The sequence below is a fragment of the Phoxinus phoxinus genome, assembly GCF_949152265.1.
Source record: "Phoxinus phoxinus genome assembly, chromosome: 7".
In the NCBI taxonomy this organism is placed as follows: Eukaryota; Metazoa; Chordata; class Actinopteri; order Cypriniformes; family Leuciscidae; genus Phoxinus; species Phoxinus phoxinus.
Window position 1 is genome coordinate 21,326,297 of NC_136882.1, and position 19,758 is coordinate 21,346,054.

Consider the following 19,758-nt stretch of genomic DNA (forward strand, 5'->3'; position numbering starts at 1 on the left):
CTTTGATGCAGAAAAGGACATGCCTCCAAGAAATTTCCATAGGAAATGGAAAAGTTGTGCACATAGGACAGATATCTTTCAGAGTATGAATCCAATTTATGTGCACCAAATAAGTGCCATATTACAATGTTGCGTGTTCTGAATCAACACCCTTGGTTTATAACATAATTCTTTGGATTATGGTAAGCAGAAACAGGTAAGCAGTTGTGGGTTCCAAATGGCAAACAATGAATTACAATACTCAAATCCAAAACATGAAATAATTTATTCACATTGAAAAATTAAGCTTCATGACAGTTAAACAGGAACATGGCCACATGGGGACAGTGTTGCTCATATCTCATACTCCAGCTTTCATCTGACTGTGTGGTGGCAGAGGTTTCTCCAGGTGGTGACCCACAGTGAGACCAAAGGGGGAATCAGCCTGCTTTTCATGAACTTCAGGCTTCAGCTGAAAGCCTTTCACCTTATCAAAACTGTCTACAGGTGGGAAGGAGAGAGGCGCTTCGCTTAAAAGACCTTGAAGACGATAATGCCAGCCTTTCAACAGGCTGTCACGAGCCACAGCAGAGAGATGTGTGGGTGCCCAGAAGACCTGTGGTGCGAGGACCTGGAAGCCACAGTAATTGAGGACACCATTCTACAAAAGAGAAAACATTAGCACAGCAGTCCCAGGTTAGTATGACATGCAAAATCAGATTGTCAAAGTTAATTCTGGTTGAAGTAAAAGAAGCTTCTTACCTGAACTGGCCACAGAGTAACATTCATATCTCCATTGATCCCATTGGAGCTGAACATGGTTTCATGGGAACCAGTGGTGAATGACAACATGGCTTTCTTTTCCTGACAGAAATAAAAACCCCACTCACCCATTAACCACCCACTCACATTTAATTAAATAACCAACACAACCTTTTCTGATTAACACATGTAATTAAAGATTAGTTTGTGATTTATAGGCCATACCCTGAAGATGCCCGCACTGTAGCGCTTCTCTGAGGTGTATGCAAAACCAAGGGTAAGAACCCGATCCATCCAACCTTTCATGATCGCAGGAACCGAGAACCAGTACATGGGAAACTGAAAAAGACAATGTAAAAAAAAAAAAAATTCAAGCACCCAAAAGCAAAAAAATTAAATCAGACTTCTGATATGTAAGAGCCATACCTGAAAAATAACAAGATCTGCTTCTTTTAGTTTCTTGTGCTCCTCTACAATATCAGAAGCTAGTCGTCCCTCCTGCCAGGCCAGCATGGTCTCCTCTCCATAACAGAAATGTTCTGGGTTCTTCACTGCTCCTGAAACAGAAAATTGTGCCATTGCCCCAAATTAGGGCTAATGTTTTTAAGTTCAATGTTCTAGACTAACATAACGCCTATGATATTACCAGTAATATCCTCCTCAGTTGCTGTGGCCTTGAATTTTATTTCATACAGGTCAGACACAAGAACATTGCAGCCCTGTTTCGTCAGCACATCTACAGCAGCATCTTTAACAGCTGCATTGAAAGATCCAGCACTCTGGTGCGCAAACACGATCAACACGGTCTTCGCAGCTGAAAGTAAATAAAAAATAAATAAACTGCAGCAACAAACATATAGACTGCAGCAACAAAAGACCATACCCATGTTTCTCTCTCACAGGTCTCTAGAGCATCTACTAAAACAACAGCTTTGTGAGGTTCTTTTAAAACCACAATCACCTGAGCACAGCTGAAAGTAATTAACTAATCAATTAGTGTTGGCAGGCTAGAGGCAGGCAAAAACAAAAATCTACAGCAAAAAAAGGTAAACAACAGTGATTTTTAATTGGATGTAGCCTATTTCTTCTTAAAAGCGGTCTCTATGAATGGTAAACACACACACACACACACACACACACACACACACACACACACACACACACACACACACACACACACACACACACACACACACACACACACACACACACACAATAAACTAGAATCGCATTATGCCTGGTTAGTTTACCTTTTTACCACTAGATGTCAACATGCACAAGCAACTGGAGCTATAGACGTCTATATTGCTATTAGAGCCATACAAATAAAATATGATAAAGATAAAAATATATAGGCCCTATAAATTTGGTAATTGAGTTTAGAAAACGAGCTGTTTGGCTTAGATAATTTGTAATTGCATGGCCAGGTTATAATTATTATTACAATTTTCTGCTGGGGAAAAAAACATGTTCTGGGGCCTCATTTATAAACGTTGCGTACGCACAAAAGAAGGCGTACGCCGCTCTCTACGCAATAATTGGTATTTATAAAAAGCAAACTTCACGGGAAAATGTGCGGTCCTTCACGCAAGCTCTGACCCAGGCGTACGCACAAAAACGGGTGTGATGAGAAATGGCGACACCGTCGGCAGATGGAAGAAACACGTGAAAGTGTGTGAAACAGTAGACCGTTGTGTAAAAGAAATGTACAAAACTGATATTCTCGTCAATGTGTCCGTCTGGCGGAGCAGATATAGATGCAATTAGATAGATAGATAGATAGATAGATAGATAGATAGATAGATAGATAGATAGATAGATAGATAGATAGATAGATAGATAGATAGATAGATAGATGTATTGTCCACTGCAAGTTGTTTTCATAGTAAAAATTTCTTCATCAGCTACGGAATCATGGTATTCATGCATTATGCCTTTAGTTTGTTTTATTTTTTGATAAAATAACGTATGACGTATGCTATGTCTCAACCATTCAGAAAGCTGCAAGAAATTACATTTGCACTGAACTATTTCCCAATTTCACGTAGATTATAACCGACATCTGTAGCTTGTCAGATCAGATGTAATTAAATGGATGGAAATAAAATACCCCATCGCAATGCGTAATGACGCACAATGGCTGATCTTGTCCGATCATTTCTTTTTTATTTCGGCCACGGTCCGAGGTTGTGAGGCTACAGCATTTACGGCGTCTGCAACCTTTTGCCACTCAATTGCCTTTTTGGCATTAGTATTGCCCACACTGTGCCCTCCAAACAACATTTTTCTCCTCTTTTCCACCTCGCAACGATAACTTCTACTTCACATTGAGTGAAGTTACGTTTTTTTTATTTCCTCTCTGTGTTTGCCATGATTTCGCAATCGATGAATATTAACATGTGGGCGTTTCACGAACTATTTATGGGCAACTATGGGCGTGACATGAAGCCGCAAAAGCTGCGCTACATTTAGGATTGATTGTGATTTATTAAGGGAAATCTGCGTAGGACGTGCGTGCGCGCGCACGGTTTTATAAATCTTCCCCCCCCAGAGCCTTCCTCCCAGTAGTTTTCCATCCAGTAGTTTTCCATAGACAAATGTAGTGAAGTGCTGCTGTTGGGTGGCATCCTGTTTGCAGGTGTTGACTCCGCCCTAGAGGCCCGTGGGTAATCAGCGTCTCATTTCACCTGGGTATATTAAGATGGCTGTTTTTGTTACCGCACATGGTGTCAAGGTGCTGCGTGTTGTCTAGCGCGTCATTTTCTGCTGTTGGTCTGGTGCGCTGGCTGGAGGTGAGTGTAACGGCCGTTTGGGATTATTGTTCAAATCTACCGGACTTTAAGCGGTTAACGATGTAACTCTTAGGTGCTGTGCGGCTCGTGGATAAGCGCAAGTTGGGCCGAGCGTTTGTATTGATTGGTGAACGCGCGCCGTTTGCCGGATACAAACGCACGTCATACTACTACAATAATAGTTCCTGCTGTATTGCTGTTTGGCTTTCTGGTAGGTCTCTTTCTGGCTCCTGTGGCCGTATTTATTTTAAGTAATGTATAATCATGGGGTTATCTGTGTATTTCAGCTCGCCCTGGTCATAATTGTGTTCTCAATCTGTTGCTGCCGGACGAATGACGCGATCTCCGCCTGTTGGTATGTGTGGTCACTGTATAATAGCTTAAAGATGAGTCAGTACTGCGCATATTTTAGTTTACATTCGGGATTTTGCAGGTGAATGAATCTGCCAGGTATAAGAGTACGTGAAGACTGCTGCTCGGATTGGGACTTCCATTGCTGCTGTTTTGTTCCTAATATCTTTACTTTTTGTTTATTGGTTTGGTTTAATGCTCTGCTGGCCGTGGCACTCATGTGAGCACGCCCAGCATTGTTGATGTAGCTTTTGTCAATATATTTTCGATTGAGTTTGCTTTATTATTGTGATGTAAATTTAATTTGTTTGGTTTCAATTTCTTTTGTTATTCTTTTGGGTTTGCCCTTATATTCTTTTTTGTGTGTTATGAATAAGATTTACTTTTTAATTATTTTTGTGAGTGATCCTCAGCCTGTCAGAGGAAAGAGGGGGTTGTGAGTGTTAACCGGCCTGTGAAGTTGGGACAGGTTGGTGACTAAACCAAATTTATTGAAAACCCTACTGAAACCAATAACTGCAGAGTTGAGTGGATCATATTTTTGTTTTGTGATATTGGGTATTTTGTATGTGGTGTCTTGTAAACCAGTATTCATGTAAACCATTTTCATTTTTTTGTTTATTTTTCTTGTCTTGTAGGCATTGTGAATCCGGAGCAGGAGAGCTAGTTGCTCCATTGGGTGGTGGGTCCTGATGCACAGTGTGTGATCTACAAACTACCGCGTTTGGTCTTGGTTGATGTGAGTGTGAGTGTGCAGTGTAGTGCACGTGTGGTGGTGCTTCTCGACCATTGCTGGCGACGTTTGGCACTAGCTCATCCTGCTTCTGGGAATCACAAGCCCTGATAAGCCCGTATTGTTAGTGTGTGTGTGTTTGTGTTTGTTTGTGTGTGTGGAGTGATGATTGATCCCAATGGCCGTACATTTTTAATATTTTACCTTTGATCAATAAAGAATATTTTTGTATTTTCGTATACCCACGTCTCTGTCTCTGTGTAAAGAGGGAAAATCGAACCTGTGTCCTCATTAGGAGACTTCCCTGGCTTAGCGACCAGGGTGGCGTAGTCGACTCTTTTCCTTAAATCTCTCTCAAAGAATAAACCTGCTCACTGCCACATTTGGCGTATAGTCGGCAGGGTTTCCTTTTTTTGCACTAAAATTGAGAGACGTGGATATATGCATTTTCTTTGTGTTTTTGTGTTTTATTAGGTATTGGGAACAGGACAGCAGCGTGGACTGTGACTGCAGGTAACTCTATTTGGAGGTTTTTGGGTAGTTCTTCCATTGTGTTTTATAGAAATGGAGGAGGAATTGCAGGAGCTGAAAGAGCTTGTAGCCCAATTGCGAGCCGATAATATAAAGTTGCGTCAAGATCAAGCTCTGGCAGGGCCTTCTGATCTCGGCCGTGTTCCCACTGTATCTGGTCCGTCGCTCGCTCCTCCGGCTATTGACGCAGGTGCCATTTCTTCAGAAAGGTATGTTTTTATACCGAGAGACAGAAGGTGCCCTAAATTTAATGGTAGGTCTGGCGTAGGAATTAACGAATGGGTCGAGGAGGCACAGGCCTGCATGCGGTCCCGTCATTTGTCCGTAGCAGACAAGGCTTTCTTTCTTTTTGATCATTTAGAGGGAGAGGCACGTGATGAGATCAAGTATAGGCCTGCTGGGGAGCGTGAAGATCCCGAGAAGATTATTGCGGCATTAAAAGAATTATATGGATGTTCTAAATCATATGTTGCCTTGCAGGAGGCCTTTTTCTCCAGGAGGCAACATGATGGGGAGACCCTGTTGGAGTTTTCACTCGCTTTAATGAGCCTTTTTGAGCAAGCCAAACAGCAATCGCCTACAGCTATGCCAAATGCCGAAACCTTGCTTCGTGATCAATTCGTGGAGCACGTGGTCGATAGTGCTCTTCGCCGCGAGCTTAAACAGTTTGTGCGTCGTCAACCTAGTACTACTTTATTGGATGTTCGCAGGGAAGCCATTAGGTGGGAGCAGGAGGGCATGCTGGGTGGGGCAAGAGGTCGCAGTCACTCTCTTCCCTCAGCACATGGTTTTCAATGCGGCGTACAGGGTGTTCGTCCAGGCGTTTGTGACTCTCCTCAACGGTCCGAGATGGGCGAGTTGAGAGAGATGTTAAAACAGCAGCAACAGCAGTTAACCCAACTTGCACAAAATGTAGCTCAGTTACAGGACCCGTTTCAGCGTTCTCGTAGTCAACCTCGCCCTTTTCGCAATGCTCCGGTTATTTGTAGAAGGTGTCAAAGGCCGGGCCATTTTGCACGGGAGTGTGATGGGGAACGTGTTCCGCTTCGGGTACCCGCTCCTAGTAGAGAAGACACTAGAGTCAGTGAGGGTGAGTTGCATCATTCGGGCCCGTTATCGGGAAACTAGCGCCCGCCGAGTTGCAGAGTCACAGCTCGGTTGGGGGGAACATCGGCTCAGATGTGTTGCATATTCCTGACCCCATATTGAATTTGATGTCCCCATGCCCTCATATTAATGTTTTTTTGGGTGGCATTTCAGTACCGTGTTTGATAGATACTGGGTCTATGGTATCCACTCTTACGGAGAGTTGTTTTTTAAAACATTTTGAGCCATGGGGACAGGAACGCCTTAGAACCTGTCAATGGTTGCAACTTAAGGCGGCGAACGGACTTTCTATTCCTTATATAGGGTATATGGAATTAGATGTCGAACTTTGTGGGAAATTAGTACCAAAGTGCGGTGTGCTAGTAGTTAAAGATCCCCCGGGTGGCATGTGCGCTAAGGTCCCTGGTGTTTTGGGGATGAATGTACTGGGTAGGTGTTACCAGGGGCTTTTGGGACAACATGGCCCCTCTCTTTTTGAGTTTCCACCAGTAGCAACTGCTCCTGACTCTGTCGTTCAGGCATTGCAACATTGTCACCAAACTAGTACTCTTCCTCTAGCTGTGGAAACAGGTCAGGTTAAGACTCGCGGTCCTCGGGCACACCGCATACCCGGTGGTACCATTAAATTGGTAGCCGCAACTTGTTCGGAACAGTACTCCAATGGAACTGCGCTCCTTGAACCTCCAAAACTAGGACTACCTATGGGGCTATTGATTTCTCCTGCCTTGGTTCGAGTGGTTAAGGGTACGGTGTATGTTCCAGTGGTTAATGTAGGGGTCACTGATGTTTTGCTGTTCCCTCGCCGAGTAATAGGCACTTTAACCAATGTGAATGTGGTCAGTTTGCCCTCAGGTATCACTGAAGTAAAGTCTGCTTCCTGTCGTGTGTGGTCTATTGCTCCTGCCAGTATTCCAACTGTTCCAGGCCAGATTGATGGGTTGGACTTGTCCCTCCTATCCGGAGAGGAGCAATGTAAGGTTAGGGCTCTCCTGTTGAAGTACCAGTCGGTATTTTCTGCTTTTGAAGGGGATTTGGGGTGCACGAATATCATTGCACATGACATTCCACTCACAGACGACACACCGGTTCGGCAGCGATATCGTAGAATTCCTCCATCTGAGTATGAAGTAGTGAGAGCACACATTAATCAGCTGTTGGATGCTCAGGTGGTGCGAGAGAGCTGCAGCCCCTATGCCTCTCCAATTGTGCTAGTGAAAAAAAAGGACGGTAGTCTACGCATGTGTGTGGACTACCGTCAATTAAATGCTAAAACGAGGAAGGACGCATTTCCCTTGCCTCGAATTGAGGAGTCGCTGGACGCCCTGACTGGAGCCCGCTGGTTTTCCACATTGGATTTAACCAGCGGGTATAATCAGGTTCCCATGTCAGAGGGGGATAAGCCAAAGACCGCTTTTTGCACCCCATTCGGGTTATTCGAGTGGAATCGGATGCCGTTTGGGCTCTGCAATGCCCCCAGCACGTTCCAGCGACTCATGCAGCGGTTATTTGGCGACCAGCAGTGTCAATCATTACTTTTGTATTTGGATGACATTGTCGTGTTCTCTTCCTCGGTAGAGCAGCATTTGGAGAGGCTGGAGGTGGTTTTGAGTCGATTGGAGCACGAGAGCCTGAAGGTTAAGATGGAGAAATGTTCGTTTTTTCAGACAGAGGTGAGGTATTTGGGCCATATTATATCAGCCCAGGGTGTTTCAACCGACCCTGGTAAAATTGAAGCTGTGGCTCAGTGGCGTCGTCCAGCTAACGTCACAGAATTGCGCTCATTTCTCGGATTTGCCAGTTACTACCGGCGTTTTGTGGAGGGGTTTGCTAAATTGGCAGCCCCGCTGCATAGGCTGGTGGCTGAGTTTTCTCGTGAGACACCGAAGGCTAAGAAACGAAATGGGTTAAGTTTTGAGGGTGCTTGGGACGAACAGTGCCAGTCAGGCTTTGAGAAATTAAAAGGAAAGTTAACCACGGCCCCGGTGCTCGCCTATGCAGATTTCTCCTTGCCATTCATCCTGGAGGTGGACGCTAGTCATGGGGGGTTGGGAGCAGTCCTCTCACAGGAGCATGAGGGTAGAGTACGTCCTATTGCGTATGCGAGTCGCAGTCTTAGGCCCACTGAGCGCAATATGGATAACTATAGCTCCATGAAGTTGGAGTTTCTTGCACTAAAGTGGGCCATGACTGAGAAATTCAGAGAATATCTATTAGGTAACAAGTGTGTGGTCTTTACGGATAATAACCCTCTCAGTCATCTGACCTCGGCGAAGCTTGGGGCGGCGGAGCAGCGCTGGGCTTCCCAGTTGGGGGCTTTTGACTTTGAGATTCGGTATAGATCTGGAAGGAGTAATAAAAACGCTGACGCTCTTTCCCGGCAGAATCCACCAGAGCCGGGGTTAGTAGGTGAATTCTTCCCGGGGACTGTAGTCCCAGTGTCATTACGGCAAGCTGTGGAGGTAGAGCCAGTTGTTGAGGCAGTACAGTGTGCGGTTACCACAATGCCTGGTTATTCATTGGTGGATTTGTGTCAGTTGCAGGAGGAAGACTCTGTGATTTCGGAGGTTTTGACTTTTTGGAGGCGTAAAGCCCGTCCGGGGCCTGAGGAACGACGACGCATATCCACTCTAGCTGCTGCATTACTTCGTCAGTGGGATCGCCTGGTAGAGAAGGAGGGGGTACTCTATCGTAGGGTTAGAACTCCAAGCGGTGGAGAGGAGCTCTGCCAGTTACTGTTGCCTGCTGTGTTGCGGTCTGATGTCCTCATGCAGTTACATCAACAACACGGGCATCAGGGCATCGAGCGCACCACTGAATTAGTCAGACAACGATGTTACTGGCCTGGCTTGTCGTCAGATGTAGAGCGGTGGTGTCAGGAGTGTGAGCGATGTCAGGTAGCTAAAGAGTCACGTCCTTTGGCCCAAAGTTTCATGGGTCATTTGTTGGCCTCTAGGCCTAATGAAATCTTGGCCATAGATTTTACGTTGCTGGAACCTTCTAGGTCAGGAATGGAAAATGTGTTAGTGATGACCGATGTGTTTAGCAAATACACACTTGCGGTGCCGACTAGGGACCAGAGAGCAGAAACGGTAGCCCAGACCTTAGTAACTGAGTGGTTCTATAAGTTTGGGGTTCCCAGTCGTCTCCACTCCGACCAGGGGCGAAACTTTGAGTCCCTCTTGCTCCGCCAGCTTTGCAGCCTGTATGAAGTAGATAAGTCTCGCACTACACCCTATCATCCAGCAGGTAACGGCCAGTGTGAGCGCTTTAATCGAACTTTGCATAATCTGTTGCGCACACTGCCTGTTTCCAGAAAGAGGGACTGGGTGTCTTGTCTTCCTCAGCTCCTCTTTTCTTATAATACCACCCCTCACCAAGCCACGGGAGAATCTCCACATTTTTTAATGTTCGGTCAAGAACCCCGATTGCCCGTTGACTTCCTGTTGGGTAGGGTGCAGGAACCAGTGGCAGGGACGGTGTGTGAATGGATCATTGAACACCAGACCAGGCTGCGAGTGGCGTTCGAGGGAGCACGGGAACGTTTACATATGGTAGCCGCAAAGCGTAAGGAAAAGCACGATCAGCAGGTAAAGGATGCACCTCTTGCTGAGGGCCAGTTGGTGTACCTCCGTGACTACGGAGTAAGGGGTCGTCATAAGATTCATGATTTATGGAGTTCAGTTGTCTACCAGGTAGTGAGAGCCCCTCGAGAGGGAGGTGCCGTTTACACCATAGCGCCAGTGGGAAATCGGAATACAGTAAAAACTGTCCACCGCTCGCAGCTGAAGAGCCTGATCCAGAGGGGTCCCTCTGGCCCTGTGCTCCCCAGTGACTCGAGTGATCCCTTTGTTCCTGTGGTATTGCAGGAAGAGGAGGAAGAGGAAGCGGACTTGGTGAGGGTGTGTCCTGAGAGTTTCTCGGGGGGTCCCGGTTGTGTAAGTCCAGTTTCATCCGAGCACGTTGCCCCCCCAATGGCAGCAGGGTCTTCAGACCCGGTCCCCATAGGACGAGTGATTACCCCAGAGGGGAACAGTGGGGTCGAAATTAGTTTGGTGGCTGAATCCGCTGGGTCGGAAGACGGGCCTGGGGAGAGCGAGGTTGGTCTGCGAAGGACTGGAAGAGCGACTGCTGGTCGACACTCCAATCTCCATCATCTTCCTAGGCCCCTGTTGAATGGGGTGCCTTCGGTGTCCCATTCTGTAACTGTGGTGTTCAGACCTTGGACCTGAATACTATGGTTACTGGTTGTTAGTCCATCGTCGGGGCGACGATGCAAAGGGGAGGGGTAGATTGTAGTGAAGTGCTGCTGTTGGGTGGCATCCTGTTTGCAGGTGTTGACTCCGCCCTAGAGGCCCGTGGGTAATCAGCGTCTCATTTCACCTGGGTATATTAAGATGGCTGTTTTTGTTACCGCACATGGTGTCAAGGTGCTGCGTGTTGTCTAGCGCGTCATTTTCTGCTGTTGGTCTGGTGCGCTGGCTGGAGGTGAGTGTAACGGCCGTTTGGGATTATTGTTCAAATCTACCGGACTTTAAGCGGTTAACGATGTAACTCTTAGGTGCTGTGCGGCTCGTGGATAAGCGCAAGTTGGGCCGAGCGTTTGTATTGATTGGTGAACGCGCGCCGTTTGCCGGATACAAACGCACGTCATACTACTACAATAATAGTTCCTGCTGTATTGCTGTTTGGCTTTCTGGTAGGTCTCTTTCTGGCTCCTGTGGCCGTATTTATTTTAAGTAATGTATAATCATGGGGTTATCTGTGTATTTCAGCTCGCCCTGGTCATAATTGTGTTCTCAATCTGTTGCTGCCGGACGAATGACGCGATCTCCGCCTGTTGGTATGTGTGGTCACTGTATAATAGCTTAAAGATGAGTCAGTACTGCGCATATTTTAGTTTACATTCGGGATTTTGCAGGTGAATGAATCTGCCAGGTATAAGAGTACGTGAAGACTGCTGCTCGGATTGGGACTTCCATTGCTGCTGTTTTGTTCCTAATATCTTTACTTTTTGTTTATTGGTTTGGTTTAATGCTCTGCTGGCCGTGGCACTCATGTGAGCACGCCCAGCATTGTTGATGTAGCTTTTGTCAATATATTTTCGATTGAGTTTGCTTTATTATTGTGATGTAAATTTATTTAATTTGTTTGGTTTCAATTTCTTTTGTTATTCTTTTGGGTTTGCCCTTATATTCTTTTTTGTGTGTTATGAATAAGATTTACTTTTTAATTATTTTTGTGAGTGATCCTCAGCCTGTCAGAGGAAAGAGGGGGTTGTGAGTGTTAACCGGCCTGTGAAGTTGGGACAGGTTGGTGACTAAACCAAATTTATTGAAAACCCTACTGAAACCAATAACTGCAGAGTTGAGTGGATCATATTTTTGTTTTGTGATATTGGGTATTTTGTATGTGGTGTCTTGTAAACCAGTATTCATGTAAACCATTTTCATTTTTTTGTTTATTTTTCTTGTCTTGTAGGCATTGTGAATCCGGAGCAGGAGAGCTAGTTGCTCCATTGGGTGGTGGGTCCTGATGCACAGTGTGTGATCTACAAACTACCGCGTTTGGTCTTGGTTGATGTGAGTGTGAGTGTGCAGTGTAGTGCACGTGTGGTGGTGCTTCTCGACCATTGCTGGCGACGTTTGGCACTAGCTCATCCTGCTTCTGGGAATCACAAGCCCTGATAAGCCCGTATTGTTAGTGTGTGTGTGTTTGTGTTTGTTTGTGTGTGTGGAGTGATGATTGATCCCAATGGCCGTACATTTTTAATATTTTACCTTTGATCAATAAAGAATATTTTTGTATTTTCGTATACCCACGTCTCTGTCTCTGTGTAAAGAGGGAAAATCGAACCTGTGTCCTCATTAGGAGACTTCCCTGGCTTAGCGACCAGGGTGGCGTAGTCGACTCTTTTCCTTAAATCTCTCTCAAAGAATAAACCTGCTCACTGCCACACAAAGAAGCCATAACACTAGTTTAGATTCGTCACTAGTTGGCCCACTAAGCCCCCTTGCTCCAAATGGCCTTCTGACATCTAGGTCAGAGGTCCTTGCTCGTCTGTTTTCTGGAGTGTCTTCCCCTTCTGCCTCCCCAGGTACATAAACAGAATCTTCTCTCACTACAAGTGAGAGACACACATGTGACATTCTTTGAATCATCTATATTTTACTAATGTTCAATGCATATCATACAATTGCCACCACACTAGTTTGTGGTCTTTTAACTGGTTAGGATGGATGTGCTTGAGACCACCTAAACTGGAAAATTGCTCAGGCTGAGTTTAACTCATAGTTAGACAATCTTAATATATTGTAGCGACTGTCAAAGGCTGTGTGGCTGTTATCAGCTATGTGTAACCCCGGGCGCGCTGTTGGTTGGTGGTCTGGGGAAAGGGGGGCGGACCCCCTGGGGATATAGTGATTGAGTTGAGAAAGTTCTGTCTCTTTGCTGTTCTGGGCGAGACACAGTCCTGTGTTTGAATGCCTGCAAGTTGTGCTTCTGTTCAATAAACCAGTTAACTGAACTCTGGCCTCCTGTAAGATGCTACAATATTTTCCCCAGCAGTGTTTTTTTCCCCTTCAGAATGAGATCCAGCAGTTCATTCCACTATTATCTGTCTGCAATCCCGGAGACCGCGATTTCAGGACCGAAGTTCTAGGACCCTAGTTTTTTGTGTGTGTGACAGACAGCGCTACTCATGAAAATGACGACGTCATACAGATATCTGCTCGACGTGCGTGTCCTATCTGGGTATGTGTCCTCTTTCTTTTGTGATAATGGTAAACCACTTTATTTCTGTGTGACTAATGTGCAATCTTGACACAAGTTAAGTCATTATGATCAATGTATCACTTTTTATTGTAAACCTGTGGTAAAACATCGATGCTTGGGTTTTAAATCTTTAAGTAAGCAAAAAAAATGCCAGCAAGGACGCTTATCATGTTCGTTTGGCGATCTCGCTATTCCAGTGATTTCTATCTGAATAGTTTTATGATAAAACTTAAATTTGATGGTGAAATGATGGGTTTGTGTGACGTTGTTCCAGAAAGGCGTGTTAAGCCGTTTATACTTTCGCCTGGCTGCGCGAGTCTCCGCTGCCTTCGCGCGCACCTCCCCAAGTGGACGAGACATTGTAGCTACTTGACACGCTCGCCGCTGTACTATTCTTTGACACGACAGGGCGGCGACTCGGACTATCAGGAATCAGCGGTGAGAAGAAGTAATACACACGTGACACGGTGACAATGTTTATTTTAGTACACCACCAATACGCTACCAGAATCGTGTAAAACCGAAACCTTGAGATACGTGTGACGCAACAAAATGGACATGAGAACATGTTTTCCACTAAATTAAAGATCTCTAACATTTTCATTTAGTTTTGTGAAAACTATTAAACATGGACCATGCTCATTAAAATGATTATTAGGTAACGCTTTAGATTACAGCCCGGAAAGTACTGCGTAATTACAATGAAATTACAGTGTAACTTTCGGTAATTACAGTGTACCTATAAAGTACTTATGTGTAAGTATAGGGGAACAATATGTAAAGTCTTGGGAATAAAGGGGTAACAACCAGGAAAATACTGCGTAATTAAAACTAAATTACAGTGTAACTTTCGGTAATTACAGTGTACCTATAAAGTAAGTATATAGGGAAACAATTTAAAGTTTTGGAATAAAGGGGTAACAACCAGGAAAAAAAAAAATATTTAGGCAAATTATTAAGTATTTTAGAACTACGGGGTACTTATACTATAATACAATCTTACTTTTGGGAGCAATTTAGCGAGTAGGCTACATACTCTGCACCTTTTTGTAATAATAGGCTAGTGTATACAAATACAAGGCTTTTTTCAAATTACGGGGTAGCCTATATATCAGTGCATTTATAAAGTAGGCTAATTTGTTTTTATTGCAAAGGTGCACTGATTAAGTTGTTTCAAGGCAAGTAAAACTTGCAACTTTTTTTTTTTTTAATGCTGGGGAAATATACTCTTGTTTCATGTAGTTGCAGGGTAAGTATGACATTGCGGGCCGTAAATTAAAGTGGTGCTTCTTACCCTCTTGTTTCATGTAGTTACAGGGTAAGTACAATAAAAACACATGTAAACACACAATCTGATATCACTTGGAAAACTTTATTTGAAAAACAACTTATTTGAAAACGGATTTACAACACTTTCTCTTGCTTGGTTTCCTCCTCCTCTTGTTCCTCTTCTTCTTTCTTTCCACTGATAAATCTTAAGAAGGAATCCCATGTCTCTTGCTATTCTGTATTATGTGTTAAAAGAAAATACAGTACAGAAATGTCCTCACCATTTACTCATCTTTTACCCTCATGTCATCCGAGATGTATATGAATTTCCTTCTTCAGATTAACACAATTTTTTTTTTAGAAAAATATATAATCTCTGTGAATGCATAATGCAAGCCCATGTGTTCCTAAAAGTTGACATCAAACAGCACATACAGCAATAACTAAAGTAATCCATACGACCCCAATGGATGAATCAATGTCTTCTGAAGTGAGACGATAAGTGTTTGTAAGAAAAATACCAAATATTTAAACATTTTAAAGACTATCGCTTCCGTTCCGACCAACTGTCACTTGCGCGTGCATGAGAGGGTTGAGTTCACGCTTGACACGCGTGACGTAAGCGCGCCGAGAAACCGAATGTCGATTTTTTTATTTTTTATTAATGCTCATAACAAAATACAAACAATAACACATAATAATAATGAAAAACAAACAATACAGAAGAACAGAGATGGCAGTTCTCGAGCGAGTTTCACATCTAACTCCCGCGAGAACGTAATGAACGCGTGAAGCTTCACCAAACACGAAGCCAAGCCGACTCTCATGCACTCGCTTGGACGCTGGTGACAGTTGGTCGGTAGCGAAAAGATGAGTAAATTACGAGAACATTTCTGGGTGTACTGTATTTTCTTTTAATACATAATACAGAATAGCAAAAGACTCATTCTTAAGATTAGGCTAATCAGTGGAATGATAGAAAAAGAAGAAGAGGAACAAGAGGAGGAGGAGGAAGTAGGAAGCCATGCAAAAATGTATACTTTCTGTCAGGACTTTAGTATTTGAAATGAAAAGTTGATTTTAAAAAAGGAATAAAGAATAATAAGTGTAATATGTTGCAAATCTTTTTTGAAATAAGTTGTTTTTCAAATAAAGTTTTCCAAGTGATATCAGATTGTGTGTTTACATGTGTTTTTATTGTACTTACCCTGTAACTACATGAAACAAGAGGGTAAGAAGCACCACTTTAATTTACGGCCCGCAATGTCATACTTACCCTGTAACTACAAGAAACAAGAGGGTAAGAAGCACCACTTTAATTTACGGCCCGCAATGTCATACTTACCCTGTAACTACAAGAAACAAGAGTATATTTCCCCAGCATTTAAAAAAAAAAAAAAGTTGTAGTTTTACTTGCCTTGAAACAACTTAATCAGTGCACCTTTGCAATAAAAACAAATTAGCCTACTTTGTAAATGCACTGATATATAGGCTACCCCGTAATTTGAAAAAAGCCTTTATGTATTTGTATACACTATTATTACAAAAAGGTGTATGTAGCCTACTCGCTAAATTGCTCCCAAAAGTAAGATTGTATTATAGTATAAGTACCCCGTAGTTCTAAAATACTTACAGTATAAATAATTTGCCTAAATAAAAATGTTTTTTCCTGGTTGTTACCCCTTTATTCCAAAACTTTACATTGTTCCCCTATATAATTACACGTACGTACTTTATAGGTACACTGTAATTACCGAAAGTTACACTGTAATTTAGTTTTAATTACGCAGTATTTTCCTGGTTGTTACCCCTTTATTCCCAAGACTTTACATATTGTTCCCCTATACTTACACATAAGTACTTTATAGGTACACTGTAATTTCATTGTAATTACGCAGTACTTTCCGGGCTGTAATCTAAAGCGTTACCGATTATTATGCTTTAAGACTCATTTTGTACCAATAAGCAACTAATTTAGACACGCAAACGTAGGCTACATGCAACAAGCATGGTTTTGGGCTATTAGCCAAGCACAGCCCGTTTAAAGCCTGCCTCGCCAGTGGAAACTAGGCTCATATCATGTTAAACCTGGCACCCTTGGATATTTGAGTATACTCCAATCACTATGCAGGTCTGAGTGGTTCAACTTTTGGAAATGGTATACATCAATAATACGTGAAACAGAACACAATGTAATGAATTAAAATGGCAAAATGCTACATTGTCACACTATCTGATTACCTATTTCACATCCAACTTTAAATGAGATGAAAATTTTCACTTATCTGTTCATTTACACAGAAAGTAGAAGAGAGGCTCACACCCTTAAAGAGTAGCCTAATATATTCCAAGTTTCAGAGACTGTACCAGTTTCTAGATTACCATTTAGGATCTGTTTTAGATTACATGAGAATCCAAATGCATTTCAAAGCTTTTTCTGCAGACATCTGCAAAGCACTTTGATGCAGAAAAGGACATGCCTCCAATAAATTTCCATAGGAAATGGTTAAGTTGTGCACATAGGATAGATATCTTTCAGAGTATGAATCCAATTTATGTGCACCAAATAAGTGCCATATTACAATGTTGCTTGTTCTGAATCAAACACCTTTGGTTTGGACCATATAATTATTTGGATAGCACCTGCTAAGGGTGACTAATGGCAAAAACGAGATATTACATGCATCACATTTGTATGCAATACACTTGAGACCGCATGACTGCAGGGAAAAGTGGTCATGTCTGCTCTACCTTGTTAAACATTTGCCCTTTTATTTGTAACTCATAAGAGCCACTCCATGTATGAGATGATTGAGCTGCCAGTGTACCTGCCAATAAACGCAGACTTTCACTATCAAACTCTCCGACTCCATGTTATTTGGGTAAACCGTTACAAGACCACTAAATCAGCAACAAAATAGAGAAAGTCAGAAAAACACTTGACTAGGGAGCACAAACCTCTACTTTTTGGTTTCTAAATGTCCCAATCCGACATTAACTTAAAAAAAAAAAACAGGTAAGCAGTTGTGGGTTTTTACATGGCTAACAATGAATTACAATACTCAAAATCCAAAACATGAAACAATTTATTCATATTGAAAAATTAGGCTTCATGACAGTTAAACAGGAACATGGCCACATGGGGACAGTGTTGCTCATATCTCATACTCCAGCTTTCATCTGACTGTGTGGTGGCAGAGGTTTCTCCAGGTGGTGACCCACAGTGAGACCGAAGGGGGAATCAGCCTGCTTTTCATGAACTTCAGGCTTCAGCTGAAAGCCTTTCACCTTATCAAAACTGTCTACAGGTGGGAAGGAGAGAGGCGCTTCGCTTAAAAGACCTTGAAGACGAGTACGCCAGTCTATCAACAGGCTGTCACGAGCCTCAGCAGAGAGATGTGTGGGTGCCCAGAAGACCTGTGGTGCGAGGACCTGGAAGCCACAGTAATTGAGGACACCATTCTACAAAAGAGAAAACATTAGCACAGCAGTCCCAGGTTAGTATGACATGCAAAATCAGATTGTCAAAGTTAATTCTGGTGTAAGTAAAAGAAGCTTCTTACCTGAACTGGCCACAGAGTAACATTCATATCTCCATTGATCCCATTGGAGCTGAACATGGTTTCATGGGAACCAGTGGTGAATGACAACATGGCTTTCTTTTCCTGACAGAAATTAAAAACCCATTCACCCAATAACCACCCATATTTAACATTGAATTTTTTCTGATTAACAAAAGATTAGTTTATGATTTGTAGGTCTTACCCTGAAGATGCCCGCACTATAGCGCTTCTCCGAGGTGTATGCAAAACCAAGGGTAAGAACCCGATCCATCCAACCTTTCATGATGGCAGGAACCGAGAACCAGTACATGGGAAACTACAAAAGACAGAAAAACTACAAGTACCCAAAAGCAAAAAAATAAATCTTATTTCAGATAAAATAATTACCTGAAAAATAACAAGATCTGCTTCTTTTAGTTTCTTGTGCTCCTCTACAATATCAGAAGCTAGTCGTCCCTCCTGCCAGGCCAGCATGGTCTCCTCTCCATAGCAGAAATGTTCTGGGTTCTTCACTGCTCCTGAAACAGAAAATTGTGCCATTGCCCCAATAAGGGCAAATGTTTTTAAGTTCAATATGTTCTAGTCTAACATAACGCCTATGATATTACCAGTAATATCCTCCTCAGTTGCTGTGGCCTTGAATTTTATTTCATACAGGTCAGACACAAGAACATTGCAGCCCTGTTTCGTCAGCACATCTACAGCAGCATCTTTAACAGCTGCATTGAAAGATCCAGCACTCTGGTGCGCGTACACGATCAACACAGTCTTTGCAGCTGAAAAAATAAAAACAAAATAATTAAACAAATTAATTGATAAATAAACTGCAGCAACAAAAGACCATACCCATGTTTCTCACTCAGAGGTCTCTACTAGAGCATCTACTAAAACAACAGCTTCGTGAGTTTCTTTTAAAACCACAATCACCTGAGCACAGCTGAAAGTAATTAACTAATCAATTAGTGTTGCAGGCTAGAGGCCGGCAAAAACAAAATCTACAGCACAAAATCTACAGCACAAAAGTGATTGTTAACTGGATGTATTTCTTCTTAAAAGTGGCATCTATCGTAAAAAAAAAGAAAAAAGACTATAATCGCATTATGGCTGCTATGCTAAGTTTACCTTTTTACCACTAGATGTCAACATGCACCTGCAACTGGAGCTATAGACGTCTACTATGAAAATAAAATACCTATATGATAAAGATAAAATATAAAGATATTTTATAAGCCTAGGCCCTATAAATTTGGTGACTTGGTTTAGATAACGAGCTGTTTTGCTTAGATATTTTTGTATATAGCCAGGTTATAGGCTAATTTTGACTACAATTTTCTGCTGAGGAAAAAAAAACTTTTCTGGTCTCACTGACTGTGATGTATTGTATGCTTGTAAGTTTTGCATTTGAGACAATAGAGATTCTAATAGTGCTGGGGATGTTGGGAAATGTTCGCAGTGCACGTGTTGCGTAGATTAAAAACACAGAGTAAAGTTGTGGTCCAAAGACAGACATTCTGTCTCACGTATTCGTTTGAATAGATACATCACACTTACTTTGGTGTAGTTTGTGGTCTTTTAACTGGTTAGGATGGATGATGCTTGAGACCAAACAAGACACTTTCAGGCTGAGTCTAACTCACCATTTAGACAATAATATATTTTCCATATGCTTTTTTGGGATTCAGGAGTTTATTCTAACCCATTTGGACCCTGCGTCCATTACAATGGACATCACATGTCAACCCCCTTTTTTTTTTTTTTTTTTTTTTTTACTTCTGGAGCATTTCGAGATTGGACGTTTGTCATCCAATCAAATGGCAGTAAAGCTCTGCATGTAGTAATTATAAAATGAAGAGAAGCATGGCAGCACTTCACTCCAAACACAGAAGAAAGCAAAAAATGT

The 19,758-nt window shown here is 42.7% G+C and overlaps 2 protein-coding genes across 2 annotated transcripts; both read right to left on the minus strand.

Moving 5' to 3' along the window:
* Positions 1 to 246: 246 nt before the first annotated feature.
* LOC307002045 (ribosyldihydronicotinamide dehydrogenase [quinone]-like) lies at positions 247 to 1,980 on the minus strand. Its single transcript, XM_079619257.1, has 6 exons — positions 1,625 to 1,980; positions 1,388 to 1,555; positions 1,168 to 1,298; positions 967 to 1,080; positions 742 to 843; positions 247 to 640 (listed from the first exon to the last, which is right to left on the minus strand). Exons 1-6 carry the CDS (start codon positions 1,626 to 1,628, stop codon positions 341 to 343), a joined length of 819 nt encoding a protein of 272 aa, XP_079475383.1. The 5' UTR covers positions 1,629 to 1,980; the 3' UTR covers positions 247 to 340.
* Positions 1,981 to 16,438: 14,458 nt separating this feature from the next.
* Positions 16,439 to 18,786, minus strand: LOC307001713 (ribosyldihydronicotinamide dehydrogenase [quinone]-like). The gene is made up of 6 exons (XM_079618533.1): positions 18,705 to 18,786; positions 18,467 to 18,634; positions 18,246 to 18,376; positions 18,061 to 18,174; positions 17,859 to 17,960; positions 16,439 to 17,757 (listed from the first exon to the last, which is right to left on the minus strand). The coding sequence occupies exons 1-6, from the start codon at positions 18,706 to 18,708 to the stop codon at positions 17,458 to 17,460; spliced, it is 819 nt and encodes a 272-aa protein (XP_079474659.1). The 5' UTR covers positions 18,709 to 18,786; the 3' UTR covers positions 16,439 to 17,457.
* Between the last annotated feature and the right edge of the window lie 972 nt (positions 18,787 to 19,758).